Here is a 15,162-nt window from a genome sequence, read left to right as displayed (position 1 = left end):
GTGCATGTATGCATTATTTCGGGTTTTTCATATGCATTATTTCGGTTTTTAACCGAAACTGTGCATATGTGCATTATTTCGGTTTTTTTCATATGCATTATTTCGGTTTTCAAACGAAAGAGTGCATATGCATAATTTTGGTTTTCCTAATATGCATTATTGCGGTTTTCAACCGAAACTGTGCATATATGCATCATTTCGGTTTTTTTCATATGCATTATTTCGGTTTTCAACCGAAACTGTGCATATATGCATTATTTCGGTTTTTTCATATGCATTATTTTTTATGCACAGTTTCCATATGCACAATTTCAGGGTGCCGGGTTAGAAATATGCCCTTTTTTGTAAAATTCGGAAATTAGCGTACATTTATCACTCCTATTTTCCTTAAAGCAGCCACTTCACAAATATATTTTTATATTCTCCTTCACTTTGCACTTTTCTCGATGAGTTATAACTTTCTTTATGACTTTAATATTAACCAATTAATCACAATTTATTAAATAAAAACACCTTCAAAATCATGCGTCTGTATTTGGTTGCATATGCAAATTAAATGGAGGAGTTCAGCTGTCAAACTCCAAAATATGCAAAAGAATGAGAGACAAAAGAAGATAAGATATGCACAAAGGTGTTCTCTGCAAAAGGTGTTCAGCTCCTTTTCTTCGCAAAACAGAAAGAGAACTCTACTTTGTGAGGGTTATAATCCCTAAGTGCGGCCGAAGGCCGCCTACGCTGAAAGGTGTTCTCTGCGAAAGGTGTTCAGCCCCCCTTCTTTCGCCTGATAACCACCTTGGGATAATTTCTTTTTTTTTAAAAGCCCCACAGATTCTGTTAGTTGGGTTATATTCCACTTCAAACTGCTCAATTTCCCTCGTTAAATGCTGTTTTCACCCATTGTCAAACGGTTCCCTAGGGGTCTGTGGGAGGCCCCGAAGGGGGGTGCGACTTTTCGTAAAGTGGGGGCTGTCCCCTTTCGAATGGGGGGTTTAGGGGGCCACGCCACCGCCCCCTACCCCAAAACGACTTGCAAATAACTAAACATTTCCCGACTACTTGCTTTACTTACTTACTTACTACCTTTTCACAAAAGGGGATACAATTGTTACCCGCTTCTCTTTCCTTCTCAAATGCAACCTTACAAGGCAGGCGATTGACACAAAAGTCAATATTTATCCAACCTTGTATTATTGAATCATGGCCATGATCATGTTTGTACTGTTGTAGAAAAAATCTAAAAAGTCTAAATTTGTTTTGCCGTCTAATTGATATATATGTTGTTGCTTCATGATAAAATTTATTATCTTAGCTTAATTGGACTACTTTGGTGCCGAAAAATTGGAGCAAGCCTATTGTTGTCCGAAGCCCAGATTATCTAAAAGCTCTTGAAGAACTATTTGCAAAATATTCATCACGCGTCGCTCACAACTCAATTATTGTACTGTTTACGCTTGCAATATTACCACAAGACTATCCAAATCCAACGGTATGCACGCGGGCTACAATGTGGGCGCTACCTGATATAACATCAGTACTTTTTATTGCTCATCATTCAAAGAACGATCTGGAAAAAATTATAAAAAGGGTAAGAAAATCTACATATGAGTGAACGCAATTTGTTTTATTTTTAACTGCAATTTCTTATTATAGACAGATCTTATTTTTAAGTCACTTAAAGCTTACTTGAAGCGAGCACCATCACTTAAAGGAGCTGCTTTAGTTAAACTTTCATCACTGCGAATTCAATCAGAACTTTGGAGAGGTTTCACGAATATTACAACTGCAGCAAAGCGTCTAGAGTCTATGGATATAACATCTGACAATTGGTTCGAAAATATGTTGAAAATATTTGGGAGGAATAGAGTGGACCCTGAATTTATGAGTATGGACGCAAATTCACACGATGCGTAAGTACAAAATACCATAATATGATAAATCTATATATAAGAAAATCTAGAAAACAGGTACACTCCTATGGTGCCTATATGATTTTATTCGTAATCTCTTAAATAAATATTAGTGTTATTCATTTTTATCAAATGCTTCAAAGGAATAAACATTTAGATCGCTCAAATAGAATAGGTTCATATTAACCTGTGCAAGTTGTAAATTTGAACAAAGAATTTGATAGTTTTTTTATATTGTTCGGTATAATACCAGAACCAATGATACCGCAAAAAATTGGAGGGTCGCCACCTATTTGAAAATTTTTAAACCCAATTGTATGTATAAAATAAGTGAATAATAACAATATGGGTATCAAATTAAAGAGGCTTAAGAAATATAACTGCTGGAAATATCTTTGAGGAGGGTTGCCACCTATTTGAAAATTTTAACTCAGTCAAATTGATAAAATAAATGAAATATTGCCATGTGGGTGCCAAACTAAAGAGTTTGAAGAAGGCTTACAGTCGAAAATATGTTTGAAGAGGGTTGCCACCTGTTTGAAAATTTAACTAAAGTACATCGATAAAATAAATGAAATATTACAATATGGGTATCAAATTAAATAGGTTTAAGAAAAATATCGTTGGAAACATTTGTGAGAAGGGTTGCCACCAATTCTAAATTTTAACTCAGTTAAACTGATAAATTAAACGAAATATTGCTATGTGGGTATCAAACTAAAGAGTTTTAAGAAGGTTGCCACCTGTTAAAAAATTTAGCGTAATTTAATTTATAAACTAAATGATATATCACAATATAGATATTAAATTTAAGAGGGTTAAAAAAGATAACTGCTGGAAAACTTTTTGAGTAAAATTGCCACATATTTGAAAATTTAAACTTAGTTATTTTGATAAAATAAATGAAATACGGAATTTGGGTATCAAACTTTAAATTTTTAAGAAGGCTTACAGCTGAAAATATGTTTGAGGAGGGTTGCCACCTGTTTTGAAAATTTAACTCAATTTAATTTAATTAGGTATCAAATTAAAGTGGTTTAAGAAAGAAGACTTTTGGAAATACTTTTGATGAGGGTTTCCACCTATTTGAAAATTTTAACTCAGTCAAATTGATTAAAAAAATGAAATATTGCAATGTGGATATCAAACTAAAGAGTTTTTAAAAGACCTACAGTATAAAATATGTTTGAGGAGGCTTGCCACCTGTTTGAAAATTTAACTCAATTTGCATAATTGATAAAATAAATGACTCATTAAAATATAGGTATTATATTAAGGATGTTTAAGATAGATAACTGTTGGAAATATGTTTGAGAGTTGCCACCTTTTTGTAAATTTGAACTCGAAAGCTTAGTATGTTGCACCAATGTATTTTCAATATAAAGCGATAAAATAAACCAACGAAAAATTAGTCCTTTGTGAAATATGTTGATTTATTATCATTTATGTAGGGATATGTACAAATTTTAAGCGGATACGGACGATGGGTGGTGGCTGACGGTCGTTCCTAATTGAACACGGGAAAATAAGTGCCCGCGCTCTTTTCAATAGAATTGAGTTCAACCTCAAAGCAGTAAAACTGTTTGGAGGGGAAGTTAAAAGATAATTAATTTGGCGGGGACAATGTCTGACAGTTTCTAATAAATACATGTGTACATGTGTACATATGGATATTATTAAGCATTAAGGTGGACCGTCTTGGTTTGATTAAATAAATGAAATTTGCAAAGAAGACTTACAATCGAAAACATGTTTGAGGTACAATATTGGTGTCAAACGAAAGGTATTTGAAAAATCTTGATTTGGAAATGTTTTTTATAGGATTATCACCTATCTAAAAGTAAAGACTGAAAATATTGAAATTAAATGAAATATTACATAACTGGTTCCAAACGAAAATTGTTTGGGAAAGCTTTACTAGGGAATTTTTTAAATCTTTCCACTTATCCAAAATCCGAATAGTTTAAATAAATATAGAATTTACATCATCTTATCAAACGAAGTGCTCATATTATCAACGAGGAGTTGGCACACAAATTACTTAATGTAAAAAATTAATAAACAAGTAATTTTTAAGCAAAAAACACACCGACTCCAATTCTCACATACAAATTTAATGGTACCGTTAATTTTTTCATGATCCAGTGATCGGATCTAAACCAAATTAGTATGGGATCACTTCGAAATCGGTTGACCTGGTCCAAAGTTATGCGGTAACATACATAAAAAAAAATGTATATAACCTTCTCCTTTGTTTTGAAGTCGGCTAAAAACTACTGAAACAAATAAAAAATTATAAAAGAGTAACGAAAACAAATAACTTTGGTTTGAAAGCTGTTTAAAAAATACTTAATGAAAACTTAAAATTGTTGACATCATGCCCTAGCATTGTAAATCAGTTAACTTTTATTCGTAAACATTATGATTATCATTACTATTATGAACTCCTTTTCCCGATCAAGGATTCCCAAATTACGATCGCATGATGCAAATGTTAAGATCATAAGAGCTGCAGAACTGAACCATGCAGGAACATTTTTTTACAAGGGCGTGTAATATCTGGCGTGTGCCTATGACATCGACATCAGCGGTAACAAAAATCGCGAAGTGTCTTCTGCCTTTTCCAAGCTGGTAAACGAGGACAAGACGAAGTATCTCCTGTCATAAAAAAAAAGTCAGCGCATTCGCGCCTTCGAACCCACGTCACTGTTGACAGTAATAATTTCGGGAAAGTGGAGAATTTCGTTTACTAGGGAACCAGCATTATCACCGATAAAAATATCAGCATGGAAAACCCACGCAGAATCACTCTTGCCAACAAGTGCAACTTTGGACTGAGTAGGCAATTCGGGAGTAAAGTCTTTTCTCGACGTACAAAAACCGCACTCTATAAGTCACTCACCATGCCCGAGCTGTTATGGCGCAGAATCTTAGACAATGACAACATCCGATGAGACGGCTCTTGGAGTGTTCGAGAGAAAGATCTTACGGAAGTTTCACAGGCTTCTACGCGTGAGCGACGGGGATTACCGATGTAACGATGTAACAATGAGTTGTGTGAGATTTACAACGAAATGTACATAATGCAGGGAATGAAAATGCAGCGGCTCCGCTGGCTTAGACATTGTCGTTCCAATAGAACCCGAAGTTCCAGGTGTGAATGAAATCAACTCGTAGTCCACTGGTGTTAGCAGAGGAATAGGGGCTACCTATTACAATGGAATGGAGAGGCCAAGTTGGCACAGAGAGGAATGACTGGCCAAAATGGCTTAGGCGGTTACAAAGCCAAAGTAAAAGAAGAATATGCAAATGATAAATGACGGAGTTGGAGGACCATCTTCTTGGATGCGCCAGGAGGAACTAGGAAAATATTCCTTATCAGATGGATTCTGGCAACGGATCGATCAAAAAATTACATTACCTTAGCTATCGCTTCGTCTGGAATCGCTGCGGCATTGTTACCAGGTGGAAGCATTGCCAATTCAGCTCTTGAGCTGCCATTGAACATATAAAACATCGAAACTCCCACGTGCAATATTTCCAGAGCATACGGTATGGAAAATGTATTACAAAAATTTAAACTCATTGTTTGGGATGAGTGCACCATGGCACATAAAAAATCGCTTGAGGTTCTTGATCGATTGTTGCGAGATTTGCGTGGAAACGTTCAACCATTCGGGAATGCATTGATATTGCTCGCAAGAGATTTTACGCAAACATTGTCTGTAGTTTCTCGATTAAAAGAAGAAAATTAATTATAGAAATCACGATTGGCCCAGTGAACGGGCTATTCTTGCTGCGAAGAATTAGGATGTCTATCAACTAAATAATAGTGGTATTGACAACAGTCATTGCTTGAACGGATCTGCTCTTTTACCAGACTGCCAGACCACTTGCTTACTTTGGTGAATACCACTAATGTTATTCAATCCAGCATTCAACGTGAGGAAATAGTATATACGTGGATAAATACCATTGTGGAAAAAGACGATCCAACCGAACTTTTTAACTCGATTGATCTTCCAGGGAGACCGCACACACTGAAATTGAAAATAGGTGTGACAATTATCATTTTGCGGAATATTAATCAGCCAAAACTTTGGCAACGGCACGCGACTCGCATTTATTAAATTGATGAAGAAAGTAGTGTAAGTAAAGATTTTAAGGTGACCTTTTAAAGGTGAAGAGTTCCCATGATTCCTAGTGATACACCATTTTAATTTAAAAGATTGCAATTTCCAATTCGATTGACATTCGGAATCACAATCAATAATGCTCCAGGTCGAACTTTGGAAAAGTATGGTTTAGATTTATATGCGGATTGCTTCTCAGATGTTGCGTGTTCCTGTGTCGGCAAACCAGATATCCTTGATATCTATGTAGAGAATGGAAAAACAATAAATATTGTGTGCACCCAAGTACTTATTACATAACCAAACACATATGAAACGTATGCTTTGTTTCGTTAATAATTTATTATCTAACGCAAAACCCCGTATCTGAGTACTCTGTTGTATGGGAGCTATATGTAAGCTGAACATATTTCGGTGATTTTACTAACTTCAAAACTGAGGAAATTTAAAAAAAAAATCAAAGTTTCAAGTACCGCTATCTCGAAGTTTTAGCCAATCTCGCAAAACTTGGGACAATTGGGTAGAAGAAATTATAAGAACCTTTGCGCATTTTACAAGTGTATGTAACGTTAAAAGGACTAGTAGTTACAAAAGAATTTAGATTGTTTGACCTATTTTCCAAATGTGCCTTCAATCAAGATCTCGTTAGAATTAAAATTACGCTCAAAATCGTAGAATATTTTTTCTTTAAAATCTAATTTATTCGGAAAGCACACCTTTTGCTAAGATATAAAATTATACGAAATTATTTATAGAATTCAATATATACTTAAAATGGTTTTAAAATAAAATGTTTCAAAAACTATAGGCGATAAGCCGAAAATTTTGAGAAGCAGAGTTACACTATTTGAGTTACTTACCATTTAGTTATTTTTAATGCACACTTTTCTTACATACTACATATGAGGCGTAAATTTCAAATCGGAATATACTGTACTTCACTGATGGAAAATGAGTTAAGCACAATCGATTGATTTTCGGCACTATTTTTGCAAAACTCAATGCAACTAAAATATTTTTTTTTTCGGATCCACAATTATTTTTATCGTATGTGCTTAAACTGGTAAATTATATAAACATAGAAATGCAAGCAGAAGAAGCTCGCATCCACATTGCGCATATGCGCTTAACATTTTTGTTTAAACAAATTCGCCGCAATTTTATCTCTAAAGCAAATATTAAATCTCATTTAATATATACTTTAGATTTAAATAATCATATACCAATTTTAGATATTTTTTGTGGAAAAAACGCCGAAATATTTCTTACTAAAGAAAACTTTACAGAAACTGAAATAAAAAATTTTAAATTAAGTGGTTTACAATTTAATGTTAAATTTTGCCTAGATTTAAGAAAAAAAAAACCTTAATAATGAAATTTTTTAAGGCCGCGCCGATTTTCGCGNTTTTTTGTGGAAAAAACGCCGAAATATTTCTTACTAAAGAAAATTTTACAGAAACTGAAATAAAAAATTTTAAATTAAGTGGTTTACAATTTAATGTTAAATTTTGCCTAGATTTAAGAAAAAAAAACCTTAATAATGAAATTTTTTAAGGCCGCGCCGATTTTCGCGTCAAAGCACAGTGGTCGAAAATCCCAAATAACGCACCAAAACCTCGAAATTTTTTTGTTACCGATCGGAATAAATTTCACTTTACCGTGTTTAGAGTGCGTTACTGTAGAGATATTTTAAAGGACAGATGTTTCCGTGCATTAGTTTCGAGCAGGTAGCCGCTCAAAGTTGAACATTTAGCCGAATGCGCGTGACGCTGCAGTATTGCCTCGCGCGTGCACTCGAAAGTTTTTGTTTATAAGAGGAGTACATCTTTTTCGGGCCCGATGGATTTTCATCGCGATGGTAAGTGGAGTATTTATATACTAACTTGGAATGATAATTTTGATATTGGCACCTGTCAGCGACGTCCAAACGAAAGCGTTCTTCTTCTCTTTTGTGTCATAAAAATTTCAATATTCAATGGAAAATTAGTTTATGAGTTGAACCGAGTTGAGCTTAGAGCATTAGTGTTTCGGAATCGGAAAAGTGTCTAGAATAAAATAGCGTTAAAATCAGCTGCGGATTCTTGCGGATTTGCCTTTTAGAACGATTTTTGTGTGACGCACGCGCGTGCCGTTTCCCGAGCTCGGCCGGCGCACAGTGGTCGAAAATCCCAAATAACGCCCCAAAACTACTGAACGTATATTAAAGTTGTTGAAATATACAGACCTGAAAGTTTTCGGGGTCGCTGAATTCGGCGACCTCGAAAATATATGTATCAGTTGATTTCGACTCGAAACACGATGTTTTTATGAGAGTTGGCCGCCATTTTGTAGCCGCCATTTTAATTTTTGAAAAATAGACATCAATTTCGAGTTCAGCGACCTCGAAACGTATNTAGAGTTGGCCGCCATTTTGTAGCCGCCATTTTGATTTTTGAAAAATAGACATCAATTTCGAGTTCAGCGACCTCGAAACGTATGTATCAGTTGATTTCGACTCGAAACACGATTTTTTCATGACAGTTGGCCGCCATTTTGTGGCCACCATTTTGAATTTCGAAAAAGGAACATCATTTTCGAATTCAGCGACCCCGAAAACTTTCAGGTCTGTATATTTCAACAACTTTAATATACGTTCAGTAGTTTTGGTGCATTATTTGGGATTTTCGACCACTGTGCAAAGGCAGGAAATCTGCTTCAACGTTTTCGTTGGTCAGCATATTGAAAATATTTTGGAAATGGTTAAGAACGACCGCAGGAATGCAGAAGGAGTCACTACGGAGTTAATTATGAAACCTCGTATGATTGCCGCCGATCTAGGAGTAGAAATTTCTCTACCACCGAATCTGTCTATTTCTATACCGAATCTGGATTCACTAACGTCTCTTTACATCTAGACTTCTCCAATAAAAATACTCCAGCTCCGGCAGTGAAGATGTACAAAAGAACGCGAAACATTTTGAACAAATCTATGATCTTGATGTTGAAATTGGGTGCGTTCATAAGAAATAGCTGTTACCCAACCGTTAGCTATTTATCTAAGAAACGCACAGTTGAGTAGTTCCGCTCAGCTCGACCGTTGGCAGCTTTCCGCCATTTTTTCCAGCAGAAAACTTTTAGCCTAAACAGCTGTTCGAAAAGATTTACGCCGCTTATATAAAATTTAACGCCGCTTTGTTAGGTGCCAGTTGCAAACAAATTTATTCTATTTTATATAACTGATGTGATAAAGTAACTAAAATATTTTATAATAATACTACTACGAATATACATATGTTTATAAGATGTTTGATAAAGGGTGTCCGGTGGCAGAATTAAGGTTTTAGATTTACAGTTTCTCCCTAACCGCTGAGCGTATCGGCGGAGTAGGGATAGCGTAAGCTTCGTCATCGTGCGGGTTATTTAATAACGATGTCTCAGTGGACGGGTAAAGAACATGCGTTCGCAATCGAAGCGTATTTCAAGGTCAATGATTAGTGTGCAACTGCTCGTCGTAGATTTTGTCCACGTTAAAATATTCGACGTTTTCCCCTACGACGACCCCTTCGACGATCTTACCCCTATGGATTTTTTCGGTATTTGTTGCAATTTCATTTATTTACATTTATCAGCTGTTCATTTGGCAGCATGTTCATATAAGACGAAATTCTTGGGTTCAACAGTTGCCAGCAGTTTCGTAGCTAAACAGCTACGTCTTATGAACGCGCCCATTGTAGATGTATTTAAAGAACAAAACGAATGTCTACCAGCGATTAATAAGTGTATTTCCATTTTGAGCGCTTTTCCATGCACAACAGCGACTGTGGGGCAATCGTTTAATACACTTCGTGAGTAAAAACCTGGCTGAGAAGCATAACAGGAGAATGAAGGCCTTCTGGACTATGCCTCATGTGTGTCCATAGAAGAATCGTTACCGAAAACCTCGAGATGATCCAGGAGGAAATAATCGAAAAGTTTTTCTGAAAATCCGAGACGTTTGATATTAGCGTAAAAATTATTTAATATAACATGGAAATGTTTTAAGAAACAAGTATATTTACTTTAGCCCCCCTACATTTGATCCAGGGTTGCTGGACATTTTAATCTGCAAATACTTTAGGAGTAAAAGAGACTGTTGCTTGCATTTTTACATTTCGTAATATTTTTGAAAACTACATAAGTACTTTCGGGTATGTAGTTTTACAGTCCATCAAATTTTAGTACAATAAAGTGCAAGTATGAAGTGGCTCAAAATACGCGGTGATTTTGAGAATTTTTTTCGTTGAAGGTGCACATAAAGCATATTTACTCAAATTTTTTGTACATAAGTTACATAAAGGAAATTCAAAAAAAATTTTAAAATATTAAAAATCAATGCAAATTCTTAGCCACCTTATTATACTAAAATTGAGTGGACTATAAGAATGCATACGCGGAAGTTTTCTAAAGATTCTGACAACAAAGTTTTAAATTTTAGTCCTTTTTTTAGAAAGTTTGAAATTCGTTTTTTATGATTTTTGTTGTTGAATTGACTATATTTTTATAAAAAAAAAGAACTCAAATTACATAAAGGGTTATTGAATTCTCAAAACTTGTCAAAATGTTGCGCTGCAAGTTTCGTGAACAGTGTTGTACATATCGACACCTGAGTAAGGTATTTCACTGTTTTAACGAATTACCACAAAAACTATTGGGAAAATATAACTTTACAAAACAAAACGTAACAGAAAGTGTATACATACATATCGACACCTGAGAGGAAGACCGACCTATCTCGGCAGCCAGTTCGAAAAAGGGTTGCCAGATGTTTTATGCGCGAAATCAATACGTTAGACATTTCCTTGCTGAAAAAAATTAGCACTTTTCAGTACATTTTTATTCAAAGCAAAATTATGAATGTAACCGACAATACTTAAAAACTCCAGAGTACTTGTTTTTAACAACATTTTGGTATACCAATAAAATATAGTTCATAAAAAATAAGACTGTCATTCATTTTAACATGTGTGTACACTAGGGTGATCCAAAAATGTATGAGAAAAAGCAAAGTCTGAATTTTTATGCTCTCACCCCCTATGATTGTTCTATACCGAAAAAAAGTATACCCCTGTTTTTATATTTTGAAATCAAAAAATATTTAATGATCGTTCAAGGCGCTCAAAGTTTTCCATGTATATTTATATGGGGAAAAAACTACTTTTCGTAGAAATGGTATAGAATTCTTAAAAACCACTATTTTTCTACCAGAAAGCTCTGTTTCTCAGTAGGAGATTCCCAATAATAATACCCAATTGTCTATTTAACCATTTTTCATCGCAACTATAATTTATAGGTCCGTCAATAACCCACAAAATCCCCGAAAAATGCAATGGGGGGACCAATAAAAAATAGTTTGTATTAAAAAGTAGTTAAATACACGATTGCGCATTGTTATTGAAAGTCTCCTGAAGAGAACCATAGCTTTCCGATCGCAAAATATTGATTTTCAAGAATTCTATATCATTTCTACGAAAAGTGTTTTTTCCCCATATAAAAATACAGGGAAAACTTTGAGCACTTGAGCGACCTCTAAATACTTTTGGATTTCAAAATAAAAAAATAGGGGCATACTTTTTTCGATATAGTACAATCCTAGGGGGTGAAAGCATTACAATTCCGACTTTACTGGTTTTGGACCACCCTAGCGTACACATCATTGTACACAGAAGTCAATAAATTATTTTATATTTATGACATTTTTGAATAGCATTAATGAGATCATTTCCATCTTCAGTGTTTAAATAGTAAAAGAATTCCATACATTTCATTTTAAAATTACTTTTAATTTGAAGTTCATTTTAATTGGAAGCCGGTTTCTCTCTTTGCACCAGGAAGCAAACTTTATTCTCTCAGTTGCTTCGTTTGAGTGTGGTATTAAAAACAAGAAATTGTTAAGCAAAAAATAAAGTCTACTTAAATACTCATATAAAAATATATATACATATATGTATATATTTCATGAACCAATGATCGGATCTAAACCAGATTAGTATGGGACCACCTCTGAGACACTACCTTCCGATGAATTATCGAAATTGGTTGACGTAGTCCAAAATTATACGGTAACATACAAAAAAAAAAGAAAAAAAATATTCCGACGAACTGATAACCTCCTCCTTTTTTGGAAGTCGGTTAAAAAGAACAAAATTACATATTATTTCACACTGTGGAAAAGTTCCACTATTTAAGGACTTCATCTATATTTTCTCATGGCTTAAATTAACTTTTTCAACTACGCAACAACTTTTTGAAAGACTCGAAATTCGCTGAAAAGAGTATCTAACTCTATGTCTTGTATGCAAAACTCGTTTAAAATGTCAGTAAATTGTGAAACAAGAATTGTAAGTTATAGGCAAAGGCTATTCGAATATTTAAATTTGTTCTTATTAAACTGAAAGTTATTTTCGGGATAACTAACAACGCTCGACAAAAAAACGTCAGCCTTCTTTTTAAATAATTTAAGCTCCATCATATTCCCGTAACTGGAGTGTAACGACGCGGCGATATGCCCATAAAACGATTGCTCTTTTTGTTGTATTATTTTCTTGGACNCTTTTTAAATAATTTAAGCTCCATCATATTCCCGTAACTGGAGTGTAACGACGCGCCGATATGCCCATAAAACGATTGCTCTTTTTGTTGTATTATTTTCTTGGACATATCAAACATTATCTGAAACATGTAAACTATAATTAAATTATTTTCTTCCTAATTTTTACAGAGTAGTTTAAGGAAGTTCCCACCTTATGTAAAAACCTTAAGAAAATCCTAAAGAATTTAAAATTCAGAACAAATCAGTACAAATTTTGAAAAATCAGGACATTAGCGTACTGATTAAAGAAATAAATAAAATCAGTACAAGAGATGAAAAATCAGAATATGGTTGAAGAGCGCCCTATTTTAAAATTAGATTGAAAAATGCCCTATCTCAGAAAAATTTAACTCCCTATCTCAGAATTTGGTTCAATAACGCCCTATCTCAAAAATATAAAATATTGAAAATATGGTGAGATAGGGCGTTTTTGAATCGAATTCTTAAATAGGGTGCTCTTGAAAAGTTTTCTGGGATGGGGCGTTTTCGAACTGACTGCCAAGATAGATCTATCTTCCACTCAATTGTCGATATGTATGAATGCACTTCCTGTTACGTTTTGTTTTGTAAAATTATATTTTCCCAATAGTTTTTGTGATAATTCGTTAAAACAGTCAAATACTTTTAATTATTTTTTAATTTACTTCAATTAAGATAGAAATGTGGGGTACTTGTATTTAATTAAATATTTTTTTTTTAAATATCGGGTATGCATAAATTAAAGGGTATATAAAAAAGGATATTTCTATTAAGCGTACTCTCACATAAAGAAAGAATGCATTTAAGAAAGGTTCTCCGTGAGATTTCTGTTTTTCTTATATATTTATATGCAGTAAATACTCCAACTATATCTTATAAAGGTAATGGTACCTTATGGACTACTTTTAATATATGTATTGGCACATTGACATGCATTTCAGCACATTTTTTAGGAAAAAATTTACACAATTTTAAATTTTGATTTTCCATCACTGGTGAGCTTTAAGAATTATCAAAAATTATTCAACAAATTAATTCAATATTTTTTGGAGGATTTAAGTACATACATATAAATACATGTGTGAATTGCAGGGTTGCAAACCACTCCAAAAATTATTAATATATATTCTACACAGTTTAACCTAAATTGAAAACTGTTTAATAAGCATTTCTAGGAAAAATTTTTAAGTTTTAAGCAATTTTTCACGGATTTTCTTCCATACAATGTATGTATGCTGGAGTTTTTTTCTATGGAAGAAAACAAAAAAATATTTAAAATCAACGCGGTCAAAGTTAAATTTGAAAAATTTTAATGAACTTATTAAGGTAGATTAAAACAGCAAAATCTTTATTAAATTATTAAATTAAATTAATTAATTATTATTAAATTATTATTAATCAAATCTCAAAATCTTGGTTGAATGTTGAAAACCTAATTTTCGGCAGGCTAGAGCTTACACTTGGCCTTAACTTCATATAAATATACAAGTATACCTATGGTCAAAATAAATAATATTAGTGCGACCTTTGACTATTTTTCTTTTGTTGGTTTAATGTTCATTAATTTTTTATAAAAGTATAGCCCGTTATATAACAACAAGCATATAAATTCAAATTTCAAACTATGTACGAAAATTAGAAAAATCCTACAAATTTCAACAAAATTGTATCAAAGATTCAAACTTTTTAATCCAAACAAAAAAGTTCCGAGTTTTAGAAATTTTTTATTTAACTGGTATTGTTAGCATTTTCTTCTATATAAAAAAAAATAAGCATTCTTTATATGGACGAAATTAAAACTCACGGAGTTACAATCAAACAAACAATTTTTGCGGTTGTACTGTACGGGTTGTGTATTACAAAATTTGAAAAATGCTTTAGTGGATTTTCATTTTGAACCGAACCGAACCATTTTTATAAGCTTTTATTTAACTTGGTCATCCCGCGCAAATCGCGGAAAATTCCAATCGATTTTAAACTGACTTCCCGATAAGTTAGAGACTTGAAATTTTCAGCATAGCTCCAATCACGATGACAATGCAATTCAAAATATAAATGAATTCCCCATATGGTCCAGGGGTCTTGATTCAAAGGCGGTCAAAAAATAATAAGATTTATGGCTAACAGAGCGTTATTTGCCAAAGAACGTAAAACCACTATAAAATTGTTAAAGCTGCCGGCGCGCAGCGGCGGTAGTGTAGCAAAGCTATTTGAAGCAAATTCTATACTCCAGATGTCGCCCCGCCAGAAGAAGTTAAATATTGCGCCTAAATATATGCCATGCTACAGCGGAAATGGACGACACGCCATCTATATATATAAAAAGAAGTTACATTTCCTTAGTAATCTTATAACTCAAGAACCGCCGAACCGATTTCCACGGTTTTGCATTCGTTGGAAAGGGCTCGGGCTCCGTGAGGTTTGTAGTAAAGAAAATTAAAAAAAAATAACTAGGGTCTCGAGATATAGACCAAAACGTGGACCTGGGTAACCTTGGGTGTATTTGTTCAATATGGGTATCAAATGAAAGCTGTTC

At 33.7% G+C, this 15,162-nt stretch overlaps 1 protein-coding gene across 1 annotated transcript in view; it reads left to right on the top strand.

The window, feature by feature from the left end:
• The first annotated feature begins 1,313 nt into the window (after positions 1 to 1,313).
• LOC108365881 (uncharacterized) overlaps positions 1,314 to 15,162 on the top strand; it is a 26,093-nt gene continuing 12,244 nt past the window's right edge. The window contains exons 1-2 of the mRNA XM_017620075.1: positions 1,314 to 1,585; positions 1,651 to 1,907. Coding sequence (XP_017475564.1) covers positions 1,505 to 1,585; positions 1,651 to 1,907 — 338 coding nt within the window. The 5' untranslated portion in view covers positions 1,314 to 1,504. The remainder of the gene's footprint in view (positions 1,586 to 1,650; positions 1,908 to 15,162) is intronic.

The sequence above is a fragment of the Rhagoletis zephyria genome, unplaced genomic scaffold, assembly GCF_001687245.7.
Source record: "Rhagoletis zephyria isolate East Lansing unplaced genomic scaffold, Rhagoletis_zephyria_1.1 Rzeph_scaffold_02040, whole genome shotgun sequence".
NCBI classification, from domain to species: Eukaryota; Metazoa; Arthropoda; class Insecta; order Diptera; family Tephritidae; genus Rhagoletis; species Rhagoletis zephyria.
Note: the sequence above shows the minus strand (reverse complement) of the source record. Positions and strands in the feature narration are given on the sequence as shown.